Source organism: Anomalospiza imberbis, chromosome 19 (genome assembly GCF_031753505.1).
Source record: "Anomalospiza imberbis isolate Cuckoo-Finch-1a 21T00152 chromosome 19, ASM3175350v1, whole genome shotgun sequence".
NCBI classification, from domain to species: domain Eukaryota; kingdom Metazoa; phylum Chordata; class Aves; order Passeriformes; family Viduidae; genus Anomalospiza; species Anomalospiza imberbis.
The window spans coordinates 4,274,272-4,299,069 of record NC_089699.1 but is presented as its reverse complement, the minus strand read 5'-3'; the positions used below and the strand labels follow the sequence as shown (position 1 = coordinate 4,299,069).

At 47.0% G+C, this 24,798-nt stretch overlaps 1 protein-coding gene across 5 annotated transcripts in view; it reads right to left on the bottom strand.

The window, feature by feature from the left end:
- The window catches only part of MYH10 (myosin heavy chain 10), an 84,657-nt gene that overhangs the window by 22,470 nt on the left and 37,389 nt on the right, over positions 1-24,798 (bottom strand). For 2 of the 5 annotated variants that reach the window (XM_068209276.1, XM_068209275.1), the window contains exons 5-16: positions 23,090-23,192; positions 18,396-18,425; positions 14,779-14,871; positions 12,706-12,769; positions 10,879-10,977; positions 9,856-9,999; positions 9,460-9,555; positions 5,933-6,051; positions 5,345-5,497; positions 4,794-4,967; positions 3,347-3,520; positions 2,479-2,593 (exon numbers count right to left, since the gene is read on the bottom strand). In XM_068209276.1, coding sequence (XP_068065377.1) covers positions 2,479-2,593; positions 3,347-3,520; positions 4,794-4,967; positions 5,345-5,497; positions 5,933-6,051; positions 9,460-9,555; positions 9,856-9,999; positions 10,879-10,977; positions 12,706-12,769; positions 14,779-14,871; positions 18,396-18,425; positions 23,090-23,192 — 1,364 coding nt within the window. Of the gene's footprint in view, positions 1-1,366; positions 1,430-2,478; positions 2,594-3,346; positions 3,521-4,793; positions 4,968-5,344; positions 5,498-5,932; positions 6,052-9,459; positions 9,556-9,855; positions 10,000-10,878; positions 10,978-12,705; positions 12,770-14,778; positions 14,872-18,395; positions 18,426-23,089; positions 23,193-24,798 lie in introns of all 5 variants that reach the window. The other 3 variants (XM_068209273.1, XM_068209274.1, XM_068209277.1) reach the window with 3 other exon arrangements.

Below are 24,798 nucleotides of genomic sequence, written 5' to 3'. Positions count from 1 at the left end.
CCAAAGCAGAGGGAATTATGCTTTGCTACCACAATTATCTGACAAATAAGGGACACTATTTAACTTCTTCCTAATATTCAACTGGTCAAAGGTCTATTAAAAAAAAAAAGGGAAATTAAAAGCAGAGAAAAACAGGGCAGCAAATTTGAATAAGCAGTTTTAACTCTTTGTGTGTAAAGCAGAGCCTAGATCCTCCACGGGGTTAACACAAGAATCAAACTCCTTAAAGTTGGAGAAATAAGTAGGTGGTAAAGTGTTTACACAGTCACATCTAAATATCTGGTTTGAAGCAGAACTCAGTCCCAAATCAGACATGGGATAGAGACTCCAGGGAGTCAGTTTTACAGAGAATGGAATGATTGGCAGTACTGGAAACCTGCACCCGCCAGGCCCCACTAAGGACTAAAACCACTCAGCTTTTTTTCACCGTGTACTTCCTACACAATTTAGCAAACAGATCTGGTCCTGCAGAGTTTTGTGTTGCTCCCCTCTGTGCTCCAGCTCTAGGAAGGTGATTTATATTTCAAACAGGATGATTGGAGTTAAATGTAAGCTCTGCCTATAGGTTTAAAGCATGAACTGCATGACTGGACCATCACCCCTGGATCAAAGCTCTGCAGGAATTCCTTTAGGAACACCCCTGGTTTCCTCAGGGATGGGATGTATCAGGGGTGGTGAAAGATAAACCCAAAATCTGAGGGCACAACCTTCCCATCCATGTGTTTCTAAACGTGGGGAGAGGAATCCAAGAAGGATGAGGAAGTTGACCTAAATATCTCAAGTGTCTTCAAAGACATTCCAAGTGCATTTCTTGATTTCTCAATACCCCAAAAACATCTGCAGCTTATACAAATATTAAAATTAATAGGCTTTTAAATAAAAGAACAATTCCAACAAGGCTGGAAGAAGTTAATTTCACCTTCTAGCCCCACTAAAACTGCAGCACTCATCCTGATACTTCAAAACACTCTTGAGCTCTCCTCCCAAAAGGACACAGCCACGTCCTAAAACATCCCAGAGTTTTGTCAATGTTGGACTGCAGAAAGAAGCTTGATAGTGTTCCAAAGCTTTTGCATTCTCTCAAATGCTTGCAGCTACCAGAATTGTCACTTAGAGGCAATTCTACATCTCCTCATGGAACCAGGAAGCAACAAACCTTTTCATCTGCAATGCAAAACTGGAGATGCTTTGTGTGTGTGCAGCAGCAGCTGGACAGGAATGCACTGGGGGCCCCAGGGGGGCTGGGGGGGTTTCACCTAAATTCAGCATGAAATGAGAAGTTCATGCAAGCCTACGAGCAAAAATGGTTCTCCTGGAGGTACAACAGCCCTGCCTTTAGTAGGCCTACAGTTTTATATCCATTCACCTGGTGGCTCATGAAGACCAGAAATATTGTCATAGAAACAGGCTCTCTGAATATTCTGAATCTCTAAGGCAGAGAAACAGCAGAAACACAAAGACAGAAGAGCAGATACACAAGACACTTGAGTTAGTAAAAACAACAGGTTCATCAATTGCAAACACACTTCACTGTGCTACAAAAGCAGTTAGGCCACAACATATTCCATGCACATTTCAATGGTCTGTGGGAACAGGGTTTGAGGATTTGGACCAAAACACAATTGCTGTGTGTGTCCTCCAAGGGAAAGGGGCAGATCCCCAACCAAAAAGTTCTTTACAGGTTCATTAAAGCTGCTGTCTGTGGCTGCCCAAAGTGGGAAACTCAGCATTAACCTCCAGCACCACCTAAGTCACAAGGTTTATTTCCTCCTCAAGTAACAAACTACAGGGTTTGTATCCTTTCACATGGAAATATACTCTAATCAGTAGACTGTGATGTTAAAAAGCAGAATAGATAAGTCCCTGCTAAGTATTTATGTGGCTGTTTCTGCTTTTTGGAGTCATTTGGTGCAAGTACTGATAAATACTTTCAGGTGATGGGCAGGTAACCTGGCTGAGCAGCAGTTAAAACAGGGTTTGATTTTAATGTGCAATACCTCAGCACTGCTACAGCTGTTACTGCAATTCATTTTAGGAGATGTGGATTTCCAGAGTACCACCCACCACTGCACAGGAAATAACTGTGCTGGTGCTCACACAGACAATGTTTACAGCATTTTACCAACAGCAAGAACCACCCCAGCTGTTCACACTCAGGACTCCACTGCAGCAAGTCCCAACCAAGAGTTTTGGACAAGATTCCACATGAAACTGGACACAGAGAAACAAGTAATAAGTGGGTATCAGTTCCAGTAATGAACATGAGAAGCAGCTACTCAGAAATGGTACATGTGCAAGGGACCAGAGGTGCAACTCAGCTTCTTGGTGTACTTTGGGCACTAAGTAAGAGAGAAAATGCTGTAGGTATTTACAGTGGAGAAGTGGAGGGTAAGGAAGGAACAGGCATAAAAAAAAAAACCCAAGCAACTCATCCAGCAAGGTGAAATGACCAACAGTCTGTGCTCAGAGCTCTCTTACCATCCTTCCAAAGCTCAGCCACGAATTTGTCTGAGGACTGGTGCAGGAGCGTGGCCACGTTGTCGTTCAGGGGGTCCATGTTCTTCATCAGCCACTCATCTGCCTTGTAGTCCACCTGCAGGGCAGCCAAGGGCACAGGCTCAGAGCAAAACCAGCTGCAGGTTTCTGTTTCTCAGCATCAAACATCAGAGGTGTTTTCCCCTCTCTGTCAATGCTCAGAATCACAAAGGCTGGAAAAGACCTCCAGGCTCAGACCCAGCCCTGCCTGGCCGTGCCAGCCCTGGGTGCTCACATCTGCTTGCTGAGCCTCCTTAGGACAGCTCAAAGGGCCACAAGTTCGTTATGCTCTTGAAAGAGTAAATGGGAGCTTTCTTCAAAATTCAGCAATCTGACTTCCTTCTTACTGACAGCTGGGTGTTTATTTGCTGCCCAGTTTCTTGTCAAAATAAGGTTTCACTGTGAAGATGTGAAGCCAGCTCTAGGATAGACACCAATTACTTTATCTAAATTACTGGAGAGGAAATTAGGAATGTGCTGCAGCATGATTTTTGAAAATTTCTCTACAGTATTTACATTTAAACACTTGGTTCTATACAGAAAACAAAGTTCTTATCTTTAAAGGGCCAAACCTGTGGTTTCCAAATAAACCCCAGCTCAGCAGCAAAACATCATTGATACCAACCTGGGCTTCATCCCAACACAGGGAGCCCTAAAGTTCCCTAAGTCCAACAAAATTTCTGTACACCAGCATGGTTCTGCTTCAACCAAGGCAAAAATTGTCTAATTTTGCATCCAGGCTTTGGAAGGAAAGCAGAGTACTCTCCCCAAACCAACCTTTCCAAACAAGAATTTAATGTGGAGCCCTTACCTTCCCTGCATAGTGAATAATGCAGAAGTCTGCTTTGTCCTTTAGTTGTCTTGGCTTTTGAAACTTGGAATGAGTTCCTTGCTCTTGGACCAATTTCTCCACAAATGTCTTGTCAGTAGCTTTAGGGAACCAGCATTCTTCATCCAGCAATGCCAACACACCAGGGGGATTTGCCTGAAAAGAGTTTGATAATGTGTTCATGATTTTATATATATATATACACACATATATATATATATATATATATATTTCAGTTTAATATTTCCAGTGCACCACTGAACACCACAATTAGTCCAAAATGCTTCAAGCCTAATTTCAGTTAAAACAAGCTGTGGGGCAGTCCAGGTCAAGATTAAGGCAGATTCAAACAATCTGCCATGTCCATGGGCACACCACTGAGCTGGTCCAGTGCTGACCAGAGCCTTGCTTTGTAAGGGTTTATACTTAAAAGGTTCTGAGGGAATGCAAAGTTCACCCATTTGGTGAGAGATGTTTCAGTGTACCTGGCACCACACTTACAGAACAACTGAGAGGGTACTGAGGTTTGCTTTTAAATTAGTAAATAACTTGAGGTGTTTTAGGACATTCAGCTAAACATGTGCACACTGAGGCCAGCCACACTTGTCCCCTGAGGCCTTCTGGAGGAGATTTGACCTTCCAAGGAGGCAGAACTTTCTCAGTTCCACACACAAAGTGCAGACCTTTGATAACTGAAACAAGATTTCCGTTCTCCCACAGGAAAACGGGAATGCAGCTTTTCTGCTGGTCAGGATGCACAGCAGCACTGGGAGCTCACTGCACCCCAGCATACACACAGACAGGTAGGGAGGAGTACCTGCAGTGGCCCAGGTTCCATTTAAAAGGTTCTGAGATGGAAAGGACAAACTTTCAGGAGTCTCTGCTCTCCCCATCTGCTCCTCCTGCTCTTCAGCTCCCATAAATCGAGCAGCCAGAGGAGGATGTTAAAAACCACAGTGACTAAAACCACTTTTAAGATCCTGGTTTCCTATTTGCAAGGCAATTTTCCGAGGGGAAACTCTAATCTACACGAAGTTTCAGGAATTTTGCTATTTTGCTTCCTTCCAATGAAGGAAGTCTACCACAAGTCTTGGAAAAACTTTCCACCCGAGTCCCAAAGCTCCTACACCACAATGGCACAGTTTAATGACACTGACAGGATTAATGACTGCATTAGTACCAGGGAAAAAGGTATAAAAATAGCAGCTTCATATCTTGAGCTCAGTGTTTTACACTGACACAAGGGCAAAATCCCCTCTGGATAAATCCTTTTATTAACAATACACGGTATTTTAGATTTGAACTTCAGCATTCCAGTAAATTCTCTTTTAATGACAGCTCCACAAGAAATTCTCATTTGCAGGCAGCAAACGCCACAGTCAGCACTCCAAGCTCTCCTCCTCAGAGCATTATTCATGTACAGACTTACAGGTCTTTCAATTAAGTCAATGCAAGGCTGCAGATCCAGGCCAAAATCAATGAAGTTCCACTCGATCCCCTCTCGCTGATATTCCTCTTGCTCCAGGATAAACATGGTGTGGTTGAATAACTGCTGCAGCTTCTCGTTGGTGTAGTTAATGCAGAGCTGCTCAAAGGAGTTCAGCTACGAGAATAACATCAGTGTTCAAGAATGAGTCAGTGACAAGACACCACACATCTGGGAGTCAAAAAATTTGACTTTATAAGGAAATTCTCCAAAACTTTGTGAAGCTCAAATATAACGTAAAGAAAACTGGAAAGCAATCCTACAAATCTCCATTACATAAATTATAGTAGGAGCAACTGTCACGCATAAAAGAAGGATTAAATATTAAATTATGACTTTTTGGCACTGTCATTTTGGGCTGTCAAAGCCTTTGTACACCCCAAACCAACCCCTCGTGCAACCTGGGACCATGCTGCTTTCAGTGCCTCTGCAGCTTGTCCTGAGCCCACAGAAACAGGGAAAAGGAAAACCTGAGCAGGGGTATTTCCAGGTACCTCGAAGATTTCAAAGCCAGCAATATCCAGGATGCCAATGAAAGAGGCTCCCTGGCGTTTGGTCCTGTCCAAGGCTTTGTTGATGCGGTGCACGAGCCAGCGGAAGAGGCGCTCGTAGGTGGCCTTTGCCAAAGCCTCCACTGCAAAGTCCGCCTGAAAACCCAAACAGGAACATTTATTTACCCTGGAAAAGCCATCAAAAGGACACAGACATGGATGTTATCACAAATAACTCAGTAAAGGAAGAAGCTGGATGGAGTTAATACCAGTGAGGAATGAAAACAAGCAGTAGGAACACTTTGGAGTTCGATCAATGTTAAGAAAAATTTCTTTCTAAACTGTTCCACAAAAACAAAAGGTCTCCAAGTATTTGATAATGTCACAACATGAAAGGATGAAACCAGGAGAAAGTCAAGGAAAGGGAGAGGTTTCTTCTATTCTACAAATGATTTTTACCATATAAGAACATTTCACAAAGACAGTAAAGCTTTAACAGAGCAGCAAAGACTCAAAGCCAATTTTCTTTGTTAGGAGCTAATGAGGATGAGGCAGCTTCCCTCGGTCTTTAAAGCACCTTTTAAAGCTCACCTGCTCTTTGGTCTGGGCTTTCTGCACGTAGTCCCTGCCCACTTTGATGCGGGGGGTGAGGATGGCGCGGGTGAACTCCATGACGTTCATTCCCAGCAGGTGGCAGAGCTTCTGTGCGACTGCGAGGACACAGGGACACGGGACACAGGGACACAGGAACACAGGGACACAGGGAGGGAGCACTGAGACCCTGCCCCGACACCTGGGAGCAGCTCCTCACCAGCAGCTGGCATCGCAAGAGCTGCACCAGTGCCCGGGACAGTGCCCAGCCTGGGGGCTGTGTCCCCAGGGCTGGCAGAGCTCTCCAGAGGGACACAGCTGGATGTCCCCGGGGAGCTGGAATTCAGCAGGTGGCAGCTCATTAACAGCTCAGGTACAAGTGCTCATTTAGCTGCTTTAAAAGGGAACACGTCCCTTTTCTCATCCCCAGGAAAAAGGGGCAGTATGGGGACATCACACACCAAATCCATCCTCCCAAAGGTGCCTGAAACCTGGCTCAGGGCAGCACAAAGCAGGGATGCCAGCACAAAGCAGGGATGTGCCACCTTGCCCAGGGAGCTGAGCACTCCCCAGCCCCGGCAGTGCCCAGCCCAGGCTGCACAGGGCTTGGAGCAGCCTGGCACAGTGGGAGGTGTCCCTGCCACGGCAGGGGGTTGGAATGGGATCATCTTTAACCCAAACCAGTCTGGGGTTCCAAGTATTTTACACAGAACACCACCACAGGCATCACTGCAGAACCCCCCTGATGTTATTTCACCATTGAAATAGTGCATTACCCACTCCTGCTGCATCAGTCCCTTCCCCTGAACCGAGGCCCAGGAGCTTGGGTGGTTGTGATTCCACACTTCTAAAAATGACAGTGACACTGAAGGTATTTTTAGGTGCAGGGAAGTGTTGCCCTTTAGCAGGAAGCTCTCCACACCACCCAGTAAGTACTTGGCCCCTTATCTTTATCATCTGATAGTTCCTTTTACTGTCAAAATGAAAATAAAAAGCTGTTTTTTTCAAATCACCATTGAAAAACAGATGTTCATACCAATACATGAGAGTTTCTGCTGCATTACTTCTTTCTTTACTATTAAAAAAACTATTATTGCTCTTTAATGTTGAGATTCTCTGTCTGGCCATATGTTCACTCGAAGGGTTCATGACCTGACACACAACCAGTGAAATCAGGGGAGTGTCACAAACTGAGCACTCCTTCACTGGAGCATTTCTGGGCTCTGGGTATACAAATATGCACCAGCACATCAGATAAAACTCACAAACTCAGGGGCCAAGTAGGAAGTGCTCTCAGGATCTTTAAAACAAACAAACAAATAAAAGAAGAACTTGAAAATATTAAGTTGCCATGGGATACTGTAAAGGATATTGCAGTGCAAGGAAGGAGGGTCCCAGAGTACCCCAAACACCACACTCAGCTCCTTGCATAAACCAAGGACACGGAAATTATTGTCCCAGCCTTTCCAGTCAGTAACAAACTGTGCTTCAGGTGAGAATAATACCAATAAAGCACAGCAGGTGTGATCCCAACCATCACATCTGCCGAGCCACTGCAGGAGGCTGCAGCCAGCACTTCTGAGCTGCCCGGAGGAAAATGATCCCACTTCCAAGTGCAAACTGTCACATCTAAGGGCAGGACTGGGTCACCCCACCTCAGCTGGATTCATCCTGCACTTTGAAATAAGCATCCTTCGTCTGAGGATCACAGGATGGTTTGTGGAGGAAGGGCCCTTAAATAGCACCCAGTTCCACCCCCTGCCACAGGCAGCAGCACCTCCTGGCTTGTTTGTAATGAGAAAGGACCATCTCAAAGGTGTGACTGGAGAAAACCCTGCCTGTCCTGACCCGTGTTTGATTACTGCCGGGGTTTGGAGAGAAAATTCTGAATTAATTATGAAGCCAAGACAGCGAGGAGCTCCTATCAGAGGTGAACATGAACTTTATGAGATTGCTTTGAACTTCTGCCCTCTCAGCTGAAAGGGCCCTTCCCAATCTGGTGAGCATGAAATGATTCTCCAAGTACAGCTCCTGCATCCTCCTAAGGCACAAAGGCTCTGTGGCTGCTCTGGTATCTGCACTTGAACCCAGGATTTGTTTATCTACATTTCCCATCTCTAAGGGAGAATTTGCTTCCCGTGTTCTTTGAATGGGTTCCCATCTCCAGTGGCCACACAAGCTCCTTCCCATGCCCAGAGCCAGCACCTGGCCTGCTCACACCCAGCTCAGCCTCTGAACAAGGGGAGTCCCTGTCAGGACTGATTTCCCCAGAGGATGCAGGGGATGAGATGTGACAAGACAAGAGACATCAGTTACACTCAATTTCCTCAGAAATTAACGTATACCAAATTCTTAAATACAAGAGGACAAAAATATGCTCTAATTGTGATCTGAGCGTTTCATCCTTTTGGCTTTAGAAGTCAGAATTTTGTAACCAGCACTACAAATATCCAAGAGTATCAATACATTTACAGCCAGTGTTGTAATTCAGAACTGATGTCTAAAAACCAATGGTACTGCAACTGAAGTCAAGACAGCCAAGAAGCATCTCTATCTTTCCACATGGACAATGAGCCAGGTGGGTTCTCTAAACCAGCAGGAAAAGCCAAAACAAGTTAACCCTTCACCCATCTCAGTGCAACACAGAAAGGGCCAAAAGCCAGGTCAGTAAGTGCTGACCTTTAACCCCCAGCTGGGCAGCAGCCACTGCCCTCAGAAAGGACAATTTTGGGCACTGCAGGTGACCCAGGTGCTCAGGAATTTGGGACAGCTGCAGAATGAGACCAGACAAGAACCTGAGCTGTCCATGTGCAGCAGCTGCTGGGAATGGTGGCTCCACTGCCCTTCCACTGAGGCCAGCTCTCCAACTGTCTTTCAGGAGAACATTCCAAAGGCTGGCACTGCATCCTTCAATAACAACCTCAAATGTGCCTCTCAGCAGCTTTTTTCTTTCTTTTTTTTTTTTTTTTTTTTCTTTTTGGGTGGGGGAAGAGGGGAAGAGATATATCCTTCAAAATGCTGATTGCATTGCAGGCACTGATAAATTCAGTGTCAGCCCCACTGCCAGGACACTCCAGAAATCAGCCTGCTCTAAATGCAGCATTCCTGTCTTCAGCCACTGCACCATGGAAGTTGTGCTTGGCTCCAGGGCTCTTATCATTGGCAACAAAACTGCTCTCAGCAACCAAAGAAAACAAACTGATTTAAGCATGAACTTCTTCCTAGGGCTTAAGTCTTTGGAGAGAGCAATAAACAAGATTACAACCAAAATACTTGTTCAAAGCTTAGCAGCAATGCAAACAGCATAAATTCCCCTGATGGACACCTGCATTTGTCTGCAGCAGGAGATGGAAGGGGAGAGGCTCAGGAATTGCCTGTTGGTGCCATCAGCCCGGGCCTGGCCTCATTTTGGCCCAGAGCACTCCCAAGGATGCTCAGCACTGCTCTGAGCTCGGCGAGATGTGCACGGGACCAAGGGCAGGAACGCAGCACAAGGCCAAGGACACGCTCCAGACATGGGAACTCACCAGTGTTCTCTGGCATGGAGGCCTGATCTGTGTTCCTCTCCTTCTTAAAGGAAATGTTTCCAAACTGCAGCACTGAGGACACCACTTTCAGCATTGCTGTGATAACAGAGACATGTGCATCAGTTTCATGGCACAGGGCTCAGCTGAACTAATTTTTCTCCTGTTTCTTGTGTCACTTTCCTTCCAGATTCCAAGGAGAAGTTCAGGGAGGAAATACAGTTTGTACTGTGCTTTTTGGGCAAATGGCTTGAATTCAACTCCAGTTGGAGTTAAGCAAACATTTTCTTCAGGCTGTCAAAGACACTGAAGCAGCATTAAATTTGGTGACATTCAACTAGGAGAGTGTGTGTGTGTGTAAGAGGGAAAAGGACACTCTGAAAATTCCAGATAACTTACACAAGATCTCATCGTGTGAAAAGCCCATGATATGCATGGCTTCCATTGTCTCCTGGAAGTTGTCCTTGTCTTGTTGCCCAGGAATGGGGATGTAGCCATTAGATAAAAATCTGTAATTGTTAAATCCTTCGAGCAGCAGGTCAGCTGTGTTGGGGGCAAGGGGAAGAGACAGAAAAATAAGCTCAGAAATGCTGTTCACACCCACCCGTGCTCTGTTCTCACTCAATTCCCCAGCTCTGCTTTAGGAAATCAGTTCCTCAGAAATGGCTACAAGCCAGGACAGCAGCTTCTGAAACCCTAAAAATACAAGTGCACCTCCCAAGCTGAAGCCAAACTCAGACTCTCTCCCTGCAGCAACCTCCATGAGCTCTTCAATGCATTCAACCAGCCCACAGAACATTACCCAGGTCCAGCACCATCTCAAATCCTCATCTGGAATATCCTAAAAGGAAATCTCTAGTGAAAGGAAGCAGACCCAGGCAGAAATGGAGGTGGGGATTGATGATCCCATCAAGGATGCTGAGCACCAGCTTATCTCCTACAGGGGGAGTGGACCAATTCTCTGAAGTCTGTATCTTTATGAGCTTCACTTATCACAACCCACCACGAATTCCCAAGGAGGAAAAAAAAAAAAACCCCAAACAGAGCTGAGATAAGCACCCCAGCACTGCAATGGCTTGAAGAAAGCCCCAGGGTTTCACTAGGTTGGGGTTAAATTTCTCTGTAGGCTGGAGGAGATGGGGCTGCCTGTTTTCAGATGGGAACTCTGCAGCTCCAAAGCAGGGATTCCCAGCCAGAGCCTGCCCAAACTGGGCTTTGGCAGGGAGGAGACATGGGCTTGGAATGTCAGAGTGGCTGCCCAGCACATCTGATAAAACACAGCAGTGATTTCAGGGCAAAGCTACCCGGCCTCTCCTGTTAAAACTCGTCATCCACGACCAGAGAACAACTCAAACCCACCCTGCACCCCTGACACAACAGCTGCAGCACCCAAGAGGTTTCAAATGCACATTCCCAGCTTACACTTGAGGTGCTCTCCTGCTCCAGCCAGGAGCTGGTAGAAGATGTGGAACGTGCGCTCGTCCTTGGCCTGACGGACGGCTCGAGACTTCTCCAGCAAGTCTGGGATCACCTGGAGTCAAGGGTCACCTGCAATCCTTGCTTCAAAACACACACAGAGCTCCAAAGCAGGCTGTGCAATCAGTCTGAGAGCAGAGAGACTTTTAGGAGCAATGCCCAGGGCAGCTGTGGCTGCCCTGGATCCCTGGCAGTGCCCAAGGCCAGGCTGGACAGGGTTTGGAGCACTGGGGCAGTGGGAGGTGTCCCTGCCATGGCAGGGGTGGCACTGAGGTCCCTTCCACCCCAAACCAGCCTGGGATTCTGTGACTGGACTCGGTCCAACGTGAACTTTTAGTGACTAAGTAAGGGATTTCCAGCTGAGACTGGTAGAAACGCAGTGTTCATCACAGCTAACTCTTGACATTCCTACACTCCCATGCCAGGCTGTTTTCCCTGCATTCCCTGCAGCCACCACTGTCTGCCATGGATCAGCTGCACTTCTGGTGAGGGGGAGCTCCCATCCTTCTCCATCACTTCTACTGAGGTCAGAGCTGAACTCTTAATCCCAAAAAAGCAGCAGCTGCTGAACTCAGAAGTCCTTTGTTATCCAAAGTGTGCTTGTCATTCCTTGCAAGCATTGCATTTTTCCATAACAATCCACACTGCCTTTAAACAGCTCCCAAATTCAATTTCTGCAGCAGGTAGTGCCTGATTAGCTGCCATGAGCTGTAATCTTATTTAATTTTATTACTTCTTGATATCCCATATGGTAAAGCAAATGCAGGACAGGGATTTGAAATGACAGTGGCAAGGATGAGTTCCTGTGATGAAGAAATTCTCCAAGAGTTAAATCCTCCTGTTTTCACACAGCTCTGGGCAAAACAATTCATCTGGACTTTCCTAAGGCTGCCTTCATTCCTGTGCTATAGTGAATGAAAAAAAAACACTTATCATTGTAGCATATTTTGAACAACTGTAGATCTTTCCCAGCCTTATAGGGAAATCACATTTTCTGACAATTCCAAACATTTAATGTTCAAATCAAGCAGTTTCAAAACACAGGAACCAAATGGAAACTTAACTACAGCATTGTTTATGATCAATGTTCACTTAATGCTGTTTACCAAGACTCCCAACTTCATCCTTTTATGACCACTCCACTGCTGCTCTCCCAGAAAACTCAAAATTACACAATACATTTTTAGCACAGAGAAAACAACTTCAGGGAAGGGCTTTCAGTGCCAGTATTTTTACTTGGTTTTACACTCATGAATTAGAACAACTCTTAGGGCTAAAACTGAATTCGCTTTGGTATTAATTATAATTAATGAAGTATAATAGAAGGCCTTGTGCTACTGAACCTTCATGGCACCCAGAAGAGCTGAGCTCTGTCCTGGATCAGGAGCATCCCTCTCCAGGCAGGGGCTGCTCCTGGCACGACACAGAGGCTCAGCTCCTCCTCAGGAAGGCGCTGGGGGATTTTCAGAAATGTTCCCAGAGCGAGCACATTTTACATGGTTTCCCTTTCTAACACACCCTGGGTTTAAGGCCAGTCTGAAAACCCTGCAGCTTTCAGAGAGTGGAATTTGGGAGTTTAGGATTTCTGAGCAAATGGAAGCTGCTGAATCTGTGATATTTGAGCAGTTATTTTGAAAGGAAGGGAGAGATGGATGCTGGCAAAGGAATGTCCAAGTGTGGCAACCTTTCACTGCATTCCAGTGAATTCTAGGGTTAAAAGCAAAACACAGCAGGGAAGCTGCATTTTGCAAGGATGTGGCAGGAAAAGGATACAGGTCTCAATGTTGGCCCCAACAATGTAACCAGTGACATCGAAGTTAATCCTGATGAATTTGCCCTGCAAAGAAAAGAAGAGGTTTTCACAATTACTTTTTTTTTTGCTTTAATTAAGACAATACTGTCCACACCAAACACAATCCAAATGCATTCATGGATCAAGGATTTCCCAAGCTCAGAGGAAACCTTTCCCCTTCCAAGGGCTCAGCCATCATTCCAATGGAGCACACAAACACACTCCAAAGGCTGGGGAATTCCCAGTGCAGATTTATTTGGAACCCGAACTCCTCTAACGTGATGCTCAATTTTCCCTGGGCAAACACTGGCTGAGGTGGGAAGCAGTGCTGACATTCCAGGTGTGCACATTCCTGTAGCATTTTCTGGTGCCTGAAGGGGCTTCAGCTCCTGACTCCCACCTGCTGCCTGGCCCAAAAGATTTCTCCTTCCTTTTCCAAAAGGCCTCCATGGCCTCTCTCCAGCCCAGCTAAGGGCTGAATTCTGTTGACACCACCACAGCACTGAGCCCAGGGCTTTGGGAAAGCCATATCAGAGGGAAGCATTCAGTGCTGCCACATAAATCCAGCAAGCCCGCTCTCCTGTCCAATACAAACCAGAGATTTATCCCCTGGAACACCAGAGAACTGCCTTTGGTAGAAGAAAAAAGGGGGAAAAATAAAATCCATTGGCCACTGGGCTCTTTGAGTCTTCCCTGGGTTATCAGGAGCAGGGCAAGGCTGTCAAACCTGCATGGCTGAACACCACCACCTCTCACTTCGTGGGAGGACAGGGATTTTTAAAGTCAGGTTTTAAAATGGCTGTTAAAGATGATTTTTTTCTGCATGAGATGAGACCATCTGGAATGAATTATACTTGCTGCTTTATGAAAACAGAGCTGGAGCCATCAGAGTGATTATGTTCATGATGGCAATGTAGAGCTCAAAATAACACAAACCAGATGCTGACATCTTTTAGGGAAAGAAGTATTCTCATTACATTAGTACAGCCTCTGATGGATCCAAGACAGGTAACAAAGTAGAGCCATTGTGCAGTGAAACCTGTTGATGTCATAAATCCTGTACCCAGCTTCTAGAGCATCAGGAAACATTATGAATAACAGGGCTGTAAAATTTAAAAAGCTGAATTTCCACAAAACTCTGCTCTCCCTTCTCAGCTGAAAGGGCTGATGGATTTAGTCATACAGCTCTCCGGAGTTCTTATCATGGAGTTGAGTTCATGCATTATAAATCCAAGCAACTGTTGAAATGTCAAAGACAGACAAGAAATCTTTCATTTGTTCAGTAAATTTTAGTGCTGTTCTCGCAAGCAAAAAGATTTAATACCTCCTGTACACTTTTGAAGTTGTATTAAAAACATCTTTCCCCTGAAATAAGAGATGGCTTTTTTTTTTTCCCCTTCAAAGGAAAGGAAGTTCTAAGAAGTGGTAAAAAGCTATTTATTCACCCTGAGATCCACTACAATTTTTAAAACAATGGAAGCCATCAGAAGTGGTTATCAGCCACCAAAACACTGTGAACAGCAGGCAGGGACCCAACAAAAACATGGAGCAGCTACAGCAGTGCCTGACACCTGGGCTAAGCCACACAGTGGCTCTTTGACTTCCCTGCAGCACATCAGTACATTTACATGGGGGTTTATATGCAAGCTGTGTGTTTTTGCAGAAATCCAGGATGTTCTCTCCAATGCAACCACTGGATAAAGTCCCAGCTATGCCCAAGAAGGCTGCAGGAATTGCCAGTCCTTCCCACCTGGCAGAAGGCAGCAGAGCCTCAGCTCAGCTCCCCAGCACAGCTGTGTCTGCTAGATTATGAACTGCTCAGGGATGGAGCTGGAATAAAATCCTGTTTTGCCAAGAGCTAGTGAGGGGGTGCCTCCAGTGAGCCCAGAAATGCAGAAGGCATTGTAAGGGAACCTGGATTCTTGGAGGAAGAGAACAGAGAATCTCCTATTGGCAATCAGAAACACCTAGCAAGGGCGCTTTCTGCAGCAGTGTGCAGGCTGCTGGGTGCAGATTTCTGGGCTCTGCAGGCTCTGCAGCGCCAGGGCACTCACAAAGCGGGAGGAGTTGTCGTTCTTCACCGTCTTTGCGTTCCCGAAGGACTCCAGGATGGGGTTGGCCTGAAGAAGCTGCCTCTCCAGCTCCCCCTGCAAACCACACAGACAGAAAAACAAGCAGATTTATCACACAGCACCGTGCAGGGTCAGGCATTCTGCCTCTCCCCCTGGCCGTGGCAGTGCCACCACCTCCAGAAGGGGATTCTTGTCCTTCCCTCACTCCCAAACCTGCAGTTTCCTCCATCCAGGGGTGAATGTGGCTGGATTTTGGGTGGTGTTTTTCTGGGCAGGGTTTGTTTATCAAAACACACACAGAGACACACACAAACAGAGCAGGGACCAGACAGGACTCGATGGATGTTGAAAATCACTGAATATGGGGAAAAAAAATCACATTTAGGGCTAATGAAATCAGGCACAGACCTTTGAGAGCATAAGGGAAGAAACCAATTGAACTGATTTAAGGTTTTAGATTTAAACTTTGTGCTGACAATACAGCTATCTCAGAACATCTATTTTCAAACTCAGAAATATCTATTTTCAAACTTACTTTCAGGTGAGTGAAACTCCCCTTCAGTCAGCCAGCCTGAAACTGAGCTCATTGCATCACCTGTGACCTGGCCACACCAGCACAGCACAACTGAGCAACACCAGCTACAAACACTGCTTTCAAATTGCTCAACCCAGCCAGCACTGCTCAGGGTGCTTAATGCATTTGTTAAATGTTTCTGTCAGCTCTGGCCAATGAGTTCAGAGTTTGAAGTACTTATCTCAAGGAAATTGCACAACAGCTTTTACAAGTTTGGTCCATGAGGAGGTCTGGTAACAAAAAAAGTCTGTGCTGCTTCCAAGAGCCCAGGAGGCACAAATGTACACAGGAAAATATATTGTCTTCTTGCTCTGAAGGATGGTTTGAGGGGAAAAAATTAAGTGAAGCTGTCTGGAATGTAGTCTCCAATCTGATGTTTGTGTTCATGAACCTGCTTTTTCCAATTATTTATAGTCTTGCTGAATAAAGGCCCCAGACCAAGCATCAAAGAACAGGAAGCATTAAGTCTCTTAAGGCTTCCACACGGGGTCAATTCTTAGACAGGAATTTTTAAAATTCACTACTTAACACCTAAAAGAGTTTTATTTGTATATTGAAATACATTTCAAGCTCTCCTGGAAATAAATGGCTGCTCCTTCTTTTATGGGACCTCAAGTTATCTGCTCAGAAGTTGGTGACTTCCAAATGTGCTCCCTTTGGGACTACACATTCCCTAAATTCTGGGCTAAGTCAAGAAGGAATAAATAGAGAAGGAATAAATGTGAGTCTTGGTCCAGAGCAGACCCAGCAGTGCCATGGCAGGGCTGACAGCTTAAAGGCACTTCTAAACTGACAAAAACCTGCAACTGGAGGGAAACTGGATGCCTGTTACAGGCACTCAGTGCTGTGTGCAGCTGATACTCTCCAAACTTCCCAGGTAAAAGCCTCAGACCCTGGGAATGCTCCCACTCCCCAGCCCGCTCCTGTGGGCACACCAAGCCCAGGGAAGCATTCCCCCATCACTGCTCCTGGGAAAACCCCAGCCTGCCCAGCCAGGGCAGGGAGCGTGGCACGGCTGGCACGTCCAGCTCTGCGCTGCTCTGGGAAGGAAATGCCTGCCTGCTCAGCGAGGGCTCCGTGGCAGGGCTGTGTCCCAGCAGTGCTGGAACACACCTGAACAAAGCACGGAGAACGCGGATGAGCACGGTTACCCCCGTCCCGGGCTGGAGGCAGGAAGGGCTCAGCAGCTGCTGTGCCCTGAGCGGCTGAAGGGAGCAGCTGGATGCCCAGCTGTGGGTGAAAACACCGGAGCGAGCAGGGCTCGGTGCTGCACACACAGACCCCTCCCAGCTGTCACCAAGGAAAGCGCAGCCCTCACTGCGGACGAAGGCTTCTGATTTGGGAGTTTTCCTCTCTCCAGGGGCTGCTTTCAGCCAAAAGCAACACTCTTTGTGAAGAGCTCAGTGCTGTGCAGAGACACTGAACTGCAGAGCTTGGCCTCTGGGCACAGCTCCTGCACAGGCTTCTCCCCAGAACTTGGAAAAAGCAGTGTGGCAATTGTGGGAGAAGTGAGCTCATGCAACAGTTCATGCAGGCACCACGAAGACAAGACCAGGCTGCTGTCAGCTTCAGAACAACCAGCAGCCCAGTGTGGGGCTGGGGCAGGCAGGGGAGGCTCCATGCTACTCACATACAACAGGGATCCGCTCTGGAGTTCCACATGACATTGAAACACACATGTTAATGATTCCATGCCTCGTGCAGTGTCAACTGCTTGGGATTAGCATTTTCCAGGGCCACGGTTAAAATGTTCGCCAACAAATGATTTACGTCAACCTGGGCACGGCAGCTCACAGCAAAGGGAGGGTTAAACCAAACACCGCTCCATCTATTTTTGGACCTGACAAATATTTTAGTAAAAACCCTTAGAACTGACTGATGTGTGCAAGGAGGGAGGGCTGAGTTGAACACCAGGAGTGTCTGCAGCTTCTGAAAACGAGAGCAGGGGCTCAGACACGCAGCTGGGCTGCAGAGGTCTAACGCGTGGCACACGCTCCCAGAGGCACCCCAGCTCTCCAGGGATTGCGTTTTGCTCCCAACAGATCACACCTGGAGGCTCCTGTACCATTTCCTTTGCACTGCAGTTACTCTGCACTCGTCAGCCCCAGAGAAGTGCAAGGGGGAGCTCACCCGGCTGGACTGACCCGGGGGCTGCCTCAGTGCCCGTGGCTGGTCTCAGCTGGGGAGCTGGGGCAGAGCTCTTGCTTTGCTGAAAAGCTCGTGCCCTGCACGAAGGCATCGCTTACCAGCCCGGTTAGAGTGGGGCACTTATCTCGTGGCAGCAAGTGTTTGTCCCTTCCCCCAGCCCTGCCCTCAGCTTCCACCTCAGCCTCCTTCAGGTGAGCTCCACCTGGAGCACTGCAGCTCCTTCTCTCAGCCAGCAAGGGGCACAGGCAGAGCAGGGCTGGGGGACCAGCAGTGCGATGGGCACTGTGATCTGCCCAGCAGCTCAGGCAGCCTGAGCACCCAGGGCAGCTGCAGCTCCCAGCAGCAAACACCACCTCAGGCAGCAGCTCCCTCTCTGCTCACACCACCTGTCCTAGAAAGTCTGGGGGAATTCTTGATTTCAGAAGGCTTTTGGTTATGCCAGGCCTTTCACACTCGAGATCAAAGTCTTCATTGGTGATTTGCAAAGCTATAAAAGTATTCAGACAAAACACTTAATCAAAAGAATTTTGTAGCTTCCATTAATCAAATATTTTACTTAGTGCTTTGCTTAATATTTAAAAAGTGTTCTGCACTCTCTCAGCAGCACACTACCCAATATACACAAAGTATTTTGGAGGAGGGTGGCTGGAGAGAGGGCAAACCTTTCATTTCAGGGCTCAAAAGTGGTTAAAATGCTTTGCAATGCTGAGAAAGTCATGAGCTGCTCACTCTTCCCTCTCTCAAAGCCAGTTAAATACTTCCAAAATTCTCTGTTAGCTGTGTGTTCCTTCAAGGTTTCCCACATTATCAGCACAAATTGAAGAACATACATCAGTTCTCCTACATAACTTGAAAAGCATTAAAGAAAACCACTTGCCTGGTGTTTCACGGGTTTGGGTGATTCGGGCTGTTCATTGCAAACAAACAAATGATAAGTTAGCAAGCAGGCATTCCAGCTGCATGTCACATCCCACATTAGCACTGTCAGCACGTCTAACCACACACTCACTCCACAGAAAGCTTCACAGAAACTGCCCAGATTCATTTCAGAACAGAAGTTATTGGCATGTGCCAAACACGGGCTGCACCCTGTGTTTATGCAAGGACTAATTGAACCCAGGATGACAGATGGCCCTTGAGCAGCGAGGGAAGGGCAGGAGCTGCATTATTTGGGCACTGCCTCCAAAATTAACCCCCGCACCGAGTCCCTGTGTGCCCAGCCCTGGGCACTGTGGGGTGCTTGGGATGGAGGAGGTGATCTCTGTCCTTCACCACTCACAGAGGGCTGGAACAGCTCCAGGGGAGCGACACCAAGGACTCAGGGGGGCTGGTTTTGCACTCTGCTACAGATACTTCAGAAATGCAAAGCCACATTCGAGACAAGACCTCTGCTTCTTTCTTTCTTTCAAGCACCACCACGAGCAGCAGCACGGCCTTGCACTGGACATTTTGCCAGCAAGAAGGACAAAGGGAACGGGAAGGTAATAAAGTAAAATAAAAACCCTTCAAAACTCAAATCTGCACAGCTTCGGCAGAAAGTTTCAATTCCATTCTCTCTTCCTTGGCTCAGTCTGTGAGTTTAATAATCTTAAGCTTCATATCTGAGAGCCTGAGGCAAAATATTGTGGAGAAACACACACAACCAGAGATTTTTATAGCAAGCCAAATGAACTCCCTCTTCCTGTGACTCTTATTTCATTAGTGCAGAATGGCAGATTTGGACAGAGCTCTGTAAGGCACCTGGCAGAGGTTTGGCTGGCTCAGGTAAGTAATGTGAATTTTCAAAGCTGCACTCCTCTTGCCAGGGAAAGAACCACCCCTCCTGGAATCACGGGCAGGACAGGAGCACCCCGGAATTCAGAGGAGTCTCATTTGTTTGTATTTGGAAAAGATGAATTGCACTCTTGGGTGTCCATTCTTGTCCTACTAGAAACAGAACTGAGCACCATCAGGCACAGATTTAACTCCTCTCTCTTTAAATGAGGGCAGTTAAAGCCCACATGGGAAACCCAGGGGAGCTTCAGCCTGAGCGAGCCTACCCGAGATCCTGTCCTACAAAAACTAATTCTGTTTCCTTAGAAATTAATAAAACAAATTAAGCAACTTAGCATTTCAGCTACCAAGGCGAATGCAGCCACTGAAAGCAATCATTAACCTGAAAGTAGCAGTGATGAGTTCTAAAGTCTAAAATAGCCCCAACACGAAAGCTGGGTTTAGTGAAAATAGAGGCAGTTTGGGGTGAGAACACTTTGGGGAGAGCTTAAAGCCCCTTCCAGAGCCTGAAGGGGCTCCAGGAGAGCTGGAGGGGGACTGGGGACAAGGGCTGGAGGGGCAGGACACAGGGAATGGCCTGAAGCTGAAGAAGGGCAGGGATGGATGGGATTTTGGGCAGGAATTGTTCCCTGGGAGGGTGTGAGGCCCTGGCACAGGTGCCCAGAGCAGCTGGGGCTGCCCCTGGATCCCTGGCAGTGCCCAAGGGCAGGCTGGAGCAGCCTGGGGCAGTGGGAGGTGTCCCTGCCATGGCAGGGGAGAACTGGATCACCTTTAGCATCCCCTCCAACCCAACCCATTCTGGGATTCTGTGACTTGATCTAAAGGTTTCACCTGATGGAGACTGGACACCATGCAGGGCTTGCTTTCACCCCACCTCCAGCCTGAGAGGAGCTCCTGCTCCCAGCCCTGCCCTCAGTGCCCCGGACAGCCCAGCCTCCACTGCCCCTTGTAGGGACTGCTGCAGCCTCCCCTGGCTCTGCCAAACCCCACCATCACTGCCGTTCCTCTGCTACATTCCTGCCACCACTCCTCCTCCCCAAACTTTGTGCCAAGACAGCACGTGGGGATCAGCCAGGAAATGCGGCTCTGGGGGCAGGGATTGCCGCACTCAGACCCCAGCAATCCTGACTGTCCAGGCTGAAGCTGCAGCCCCTGTGATGCTGACTCCACTGCCAAGGACCACGTGCTAAGGGCTGAGCAGGGCTTTGTCAGCTCCAAGGAAAGAGGGGCTCTGGGACAGAAAAGCAGCAGGATGCCAAGCACGCCAGGCTGTGCAGGGCATGGGCAGAGCTCCTCACAGAGGCTGAACATTTCCCCTCTGTCCCAGCTGGAGGAGGCACCTGCTGAGCCCCTGTGGCACCAGAGTGCTCTGAGGTGTCACACTGGGGCTCCTCTGCTTTGCTCTGATTTTACAGCACTAGGTCAGGCAAATCAAAGCTAACCCTAGGCTTAGCATACAAATTGCTTTGTTTAAAAAAATCATCAATGAGGCATTCAAAGAGGCTCAGAAATAAACATGTCCTTGATAATTATCTGTAGCAGGATGGGTACACACAGACTGCAAGCCATGGATTAATTTAACAAGCCTATTTAGCATCTTCTTGTGCACAGGGTAATGCACAGGTTGCACAGACTGTGGATCACCACCAGCCCTCTACAGCTGTCTAATGAATATGCAAACAGGGTAAATTAGGGCTGCTTCTATAACCCCCATTCTGACCCTTCCTACCCTTCCAGTGGCACCTGTGAGGGCTAGACATTCTTTGTTCCCAATATAGAAACAAAAACTAATTGTTGCACAACAAGGGAGACTCATTTAATTTCCAAAATTCGTTTGGTGACAAACAGTCTGCATTTTTCATGGGCACATGGCAAATCCAGTGCCCACTGTGGTGCTGCACTGAATGAAGGGCATGATCCAGGACTTTTATTCAGGACACTCCCTGCTCTTTTTGTTCACATCCCAGCCTTCCCCTTTCTTTGCTGTGCCTTCACAGGCTGCCTGAGAAGTTGCATCATCTCCATCCCTCAAGATTTTCAAAACTCAGCTTTTGTGGGGATTGGGCAATGCAATCTCACTTTGAAGGGAGGCACATTTTGAAAGGTGTCTGGACAAGAGGCTTCCAGAAGTGTCTTTCAGCCTGAGGCATTCCAAGTTGTCAACAGTACATTTAGAAATAGTGGGTGCAAGCCCTGCACAATTCCCTTCTCTCCAAAAACCCGTTAGCAATTTTGCTTCTGTAGAAATTGAAAAAACACTGGGTTTGTCCAAGGCTGCACAGTGGTAAAGCCAAGAACATGCTTAACTCCAAGCCCCCAGAGGAAATCACTTGTGCTGGATGATGTCCCAGACAGTGTCACCCGAGTCACAACCTGCCAACACAAGTGGCAGAGCCACAAACACTGCCCTGACACTCCAGTGTCAGAAAGTGGACAGAAACCTCCTCCTGAGGCCTGCAGCACTCTCAGCCTGCTCAGCAAACACTTACAAAGACTGATCTTCATCTTTTCTGTGGGAAAAACCAGCACCAGCTGGAACGAGTACCAATGCACAGGCTCACATTATTTCCTCTTGATTAAAGCAGAGCCAAGTTTCCCCACACACTTCAGTGGATTTCTCCAACTCTGCCTGCAACCTTCCCTTCTGTCCCACTTCAATCCTCACTTTTCCTTCCTTCCCAGGCTGGTCCAAAGTCAGCTGGCGTTCCTGCAGGAGCCTGAGCCTCGGCACAGCCAGCACTGTCCCAGCATGAAGAGCCTGCACTGGGCTGACAAAGCTGGAGCTGCTGCAGGGGAACGGCCCCAGGCTGGGCTGGGGCTGGCAATCAGGAGAGATTTCCTCACTGCCACAGAGGGAAAACACTGGAACAGGCTGCCACCACATCCCTGGAGGGCTCGGACAATGAGTGCCAGTGGCACTTCAGGGGAGGGTTCAGTGGGAGTGGGGGGTTGGCAAAGGCTGGCCTTGATCTTGGAGGTCCTTGCTAGAATTCTGTAAGCCTCTAATTCTAGAATTCCATAAGATGATGCAGTTTGAAGGTTCCAGCCACCACAGACAGCAGGATTACTACTGGAAAACCATTTGTGATTACAGCAAGGCACTGTCTGGAGCAAAGCTCAATTAAAACTTCACTGCAAACATATCCAAGTGCTCCTCACAACGAACATTCAAACCCATTCCTGGTTTTTAAAAGCAAAGAATCACTAAAAATTCAGTGCAAACGTTGAAGCCTGGCAGGAAATCTGAAGAAAGTTCTATATAAATCAGAGTTGGCTTCAAGCTACCAAAAAAACCAATATTCTCTTATATAAAAGTATACACTCACTTGTTTATAGTGTAATAAAATCTGAGCTTTTAATTACATGCTGGCTTCTAGATACAGCAAGTCTACAGCAGTTTTTAAGCTGGATGATTTTTCCCATGTACAAGTTAATTTTTGAAAGCACAGAAAGCTTATTCACAAATGTAGTACCGAAAAGTGCATCCAGTGGGAACTAAATTCAGTTACAATTGCCTGGCTTTAAAGAATCTTTTTGAAAAATGGGGTTTATTGCATCAGAAGGCTTTGCTTTTATTTGTATAAAGCCTTTAATTTCACAACAGAAATTAGGCAGCTGACATGGACTAGAAATTTTGATGTAACTGCTCGTTTCAGCCACTGCTAAAGAGAAAATAATGGTTGAGACAAAATTGCACAGATTATATTCCAGTTTAATTTTAAAAAGTCATTTTTTCAAATGCAAAGATGGCAATTTGCAAAAAGAGCAATGAAGAAATGAGAAAATACCCCAACTTACAGGAATATTATGGTCCTTTCTTCCTTTATGGGAGGAAGCAACATGAGCAAGGTACTGAATAACTTTCTTGGTGTTCTCAGTCTTCCCAGCTCCAGATTCACCTCTGCAAAACAGAGCAGACATTTCCTTCAAAAGTCACCCTCAACACCTCAGCAATCCTTTGTTGACACAGCTCACTTCACCCCATTCATGGCTCTGGCTATGCACAGACCAAAAGAGGGGTGCTGCAGGGAACTAAAGGTATTTGTTTAAAATCCCTCCCTCATCCTAGAGATCTCCTGAGCCTTGAGGTGTTGATACAAGGTGTGACATCAGTTTGATTAAGAGCTTTTGGCTTTATGCCTGAACTCCTTTGCTACCCAAGGTGACATGAAACACTTGTCCCCTGGATCACTGCAGACAGAATGTTTTGGGGTGCAGATCCATTTTTATTTTTAAATCATGAGCTATACACACACACTTTTACACTTGGGCACGATTTTAATACACCAGGGTTTGGTATGGGGAATTACCAAGTTAAGTACCTCTAGGAGCCAGAAACAGAGTGCAGTAAAACACACTTCAAACAAGAGATTCTTTTCTTTCCACTGCTCATCTCGGAATATTTGCTAGGCTAAAAATATATTTAAGGCTACAGGGCTACATGAAACCATGAAGAAATGAATTTATCAGTGCAGAGTGGCAGAGTTCACAGATAATAAAGACAGCAAATGCACATTTCATTTTTAAGCCAGAGGTGGATTTAAAGCAGACCCTGTTTAGACAGAATTTATGGAGAGGTTTGCAGGAGATATTAAAAGCAGGAAATGTGACCAAGTTCATGTCCCTGCAATCACAAATGAGGTTACTACAGCTCTAGAAATGACAGTTTGGGGTTTTTTCCCTAACCTAGGTCTGATCTTCAGACAAATCCACCCAGAGGGATTCAGGGGTGCCTTAGGCAGGACTCAAGCAGTGCAAGCCACTGAAGGAAGATTTCCAGGGAGCAGCTCTGAAGTGTGGGAAGCTAAAAAGGGTTTTATTATGGGCATTTGCATGGAAAGAGTGGAAGCACTCCTGTCATTCAACAGTTGTTCAAAAATTAACAGTTTGGAAGCCAGCTCCTTCGTAAGAATGACAAGCACACATTTCCCCTGCCCGCTTATTTCTCCTCTAAGCTATTAAAATGGAAATGTTCATTTAGCAGGGGAATTTAAGCCCGTTCTTGTGCAGCCTTTTTCATCATACACCCCAGTTTTCTAGCTAATCTGCATCTGCTCAGGGATTCAGCACCTCCAGACCTGCACTCCTTGATCAGGTAAGAGCTGAGGAGCATCCCCATCCTCACCCTGCACTCAGCAGCTGCAGAGAGAAGCCCAGAGAGCACTTGCAATTTTAATTCTGCAGATACAGGAAGGATATTGACACTAGCCCAGATTTTCAAGACTCAAACACTCTAAAATCACAGAAACCCCACAGGGAATGGCCCTAAGAGAGAGAACCTCTGCTGAAGGGTGGTGGGATGGGCACTTCTGCAGCCAGGAGCAAGAACCTTCATTCACAGCAGCTTGTGGGACTCCTCACAGGAGTTTTGGGTGAAACAGCTTCTGTTTGACCTGACAGAACAGCAGCAACTCCGGGTTTGGCTGAAAACCCCAGGCAAATGGCCCTGCAGGTGAGCTGGGGGCTAGTGCACAGCCTCAGTGACCCTGCAGCTCCAGGGGGTTGAG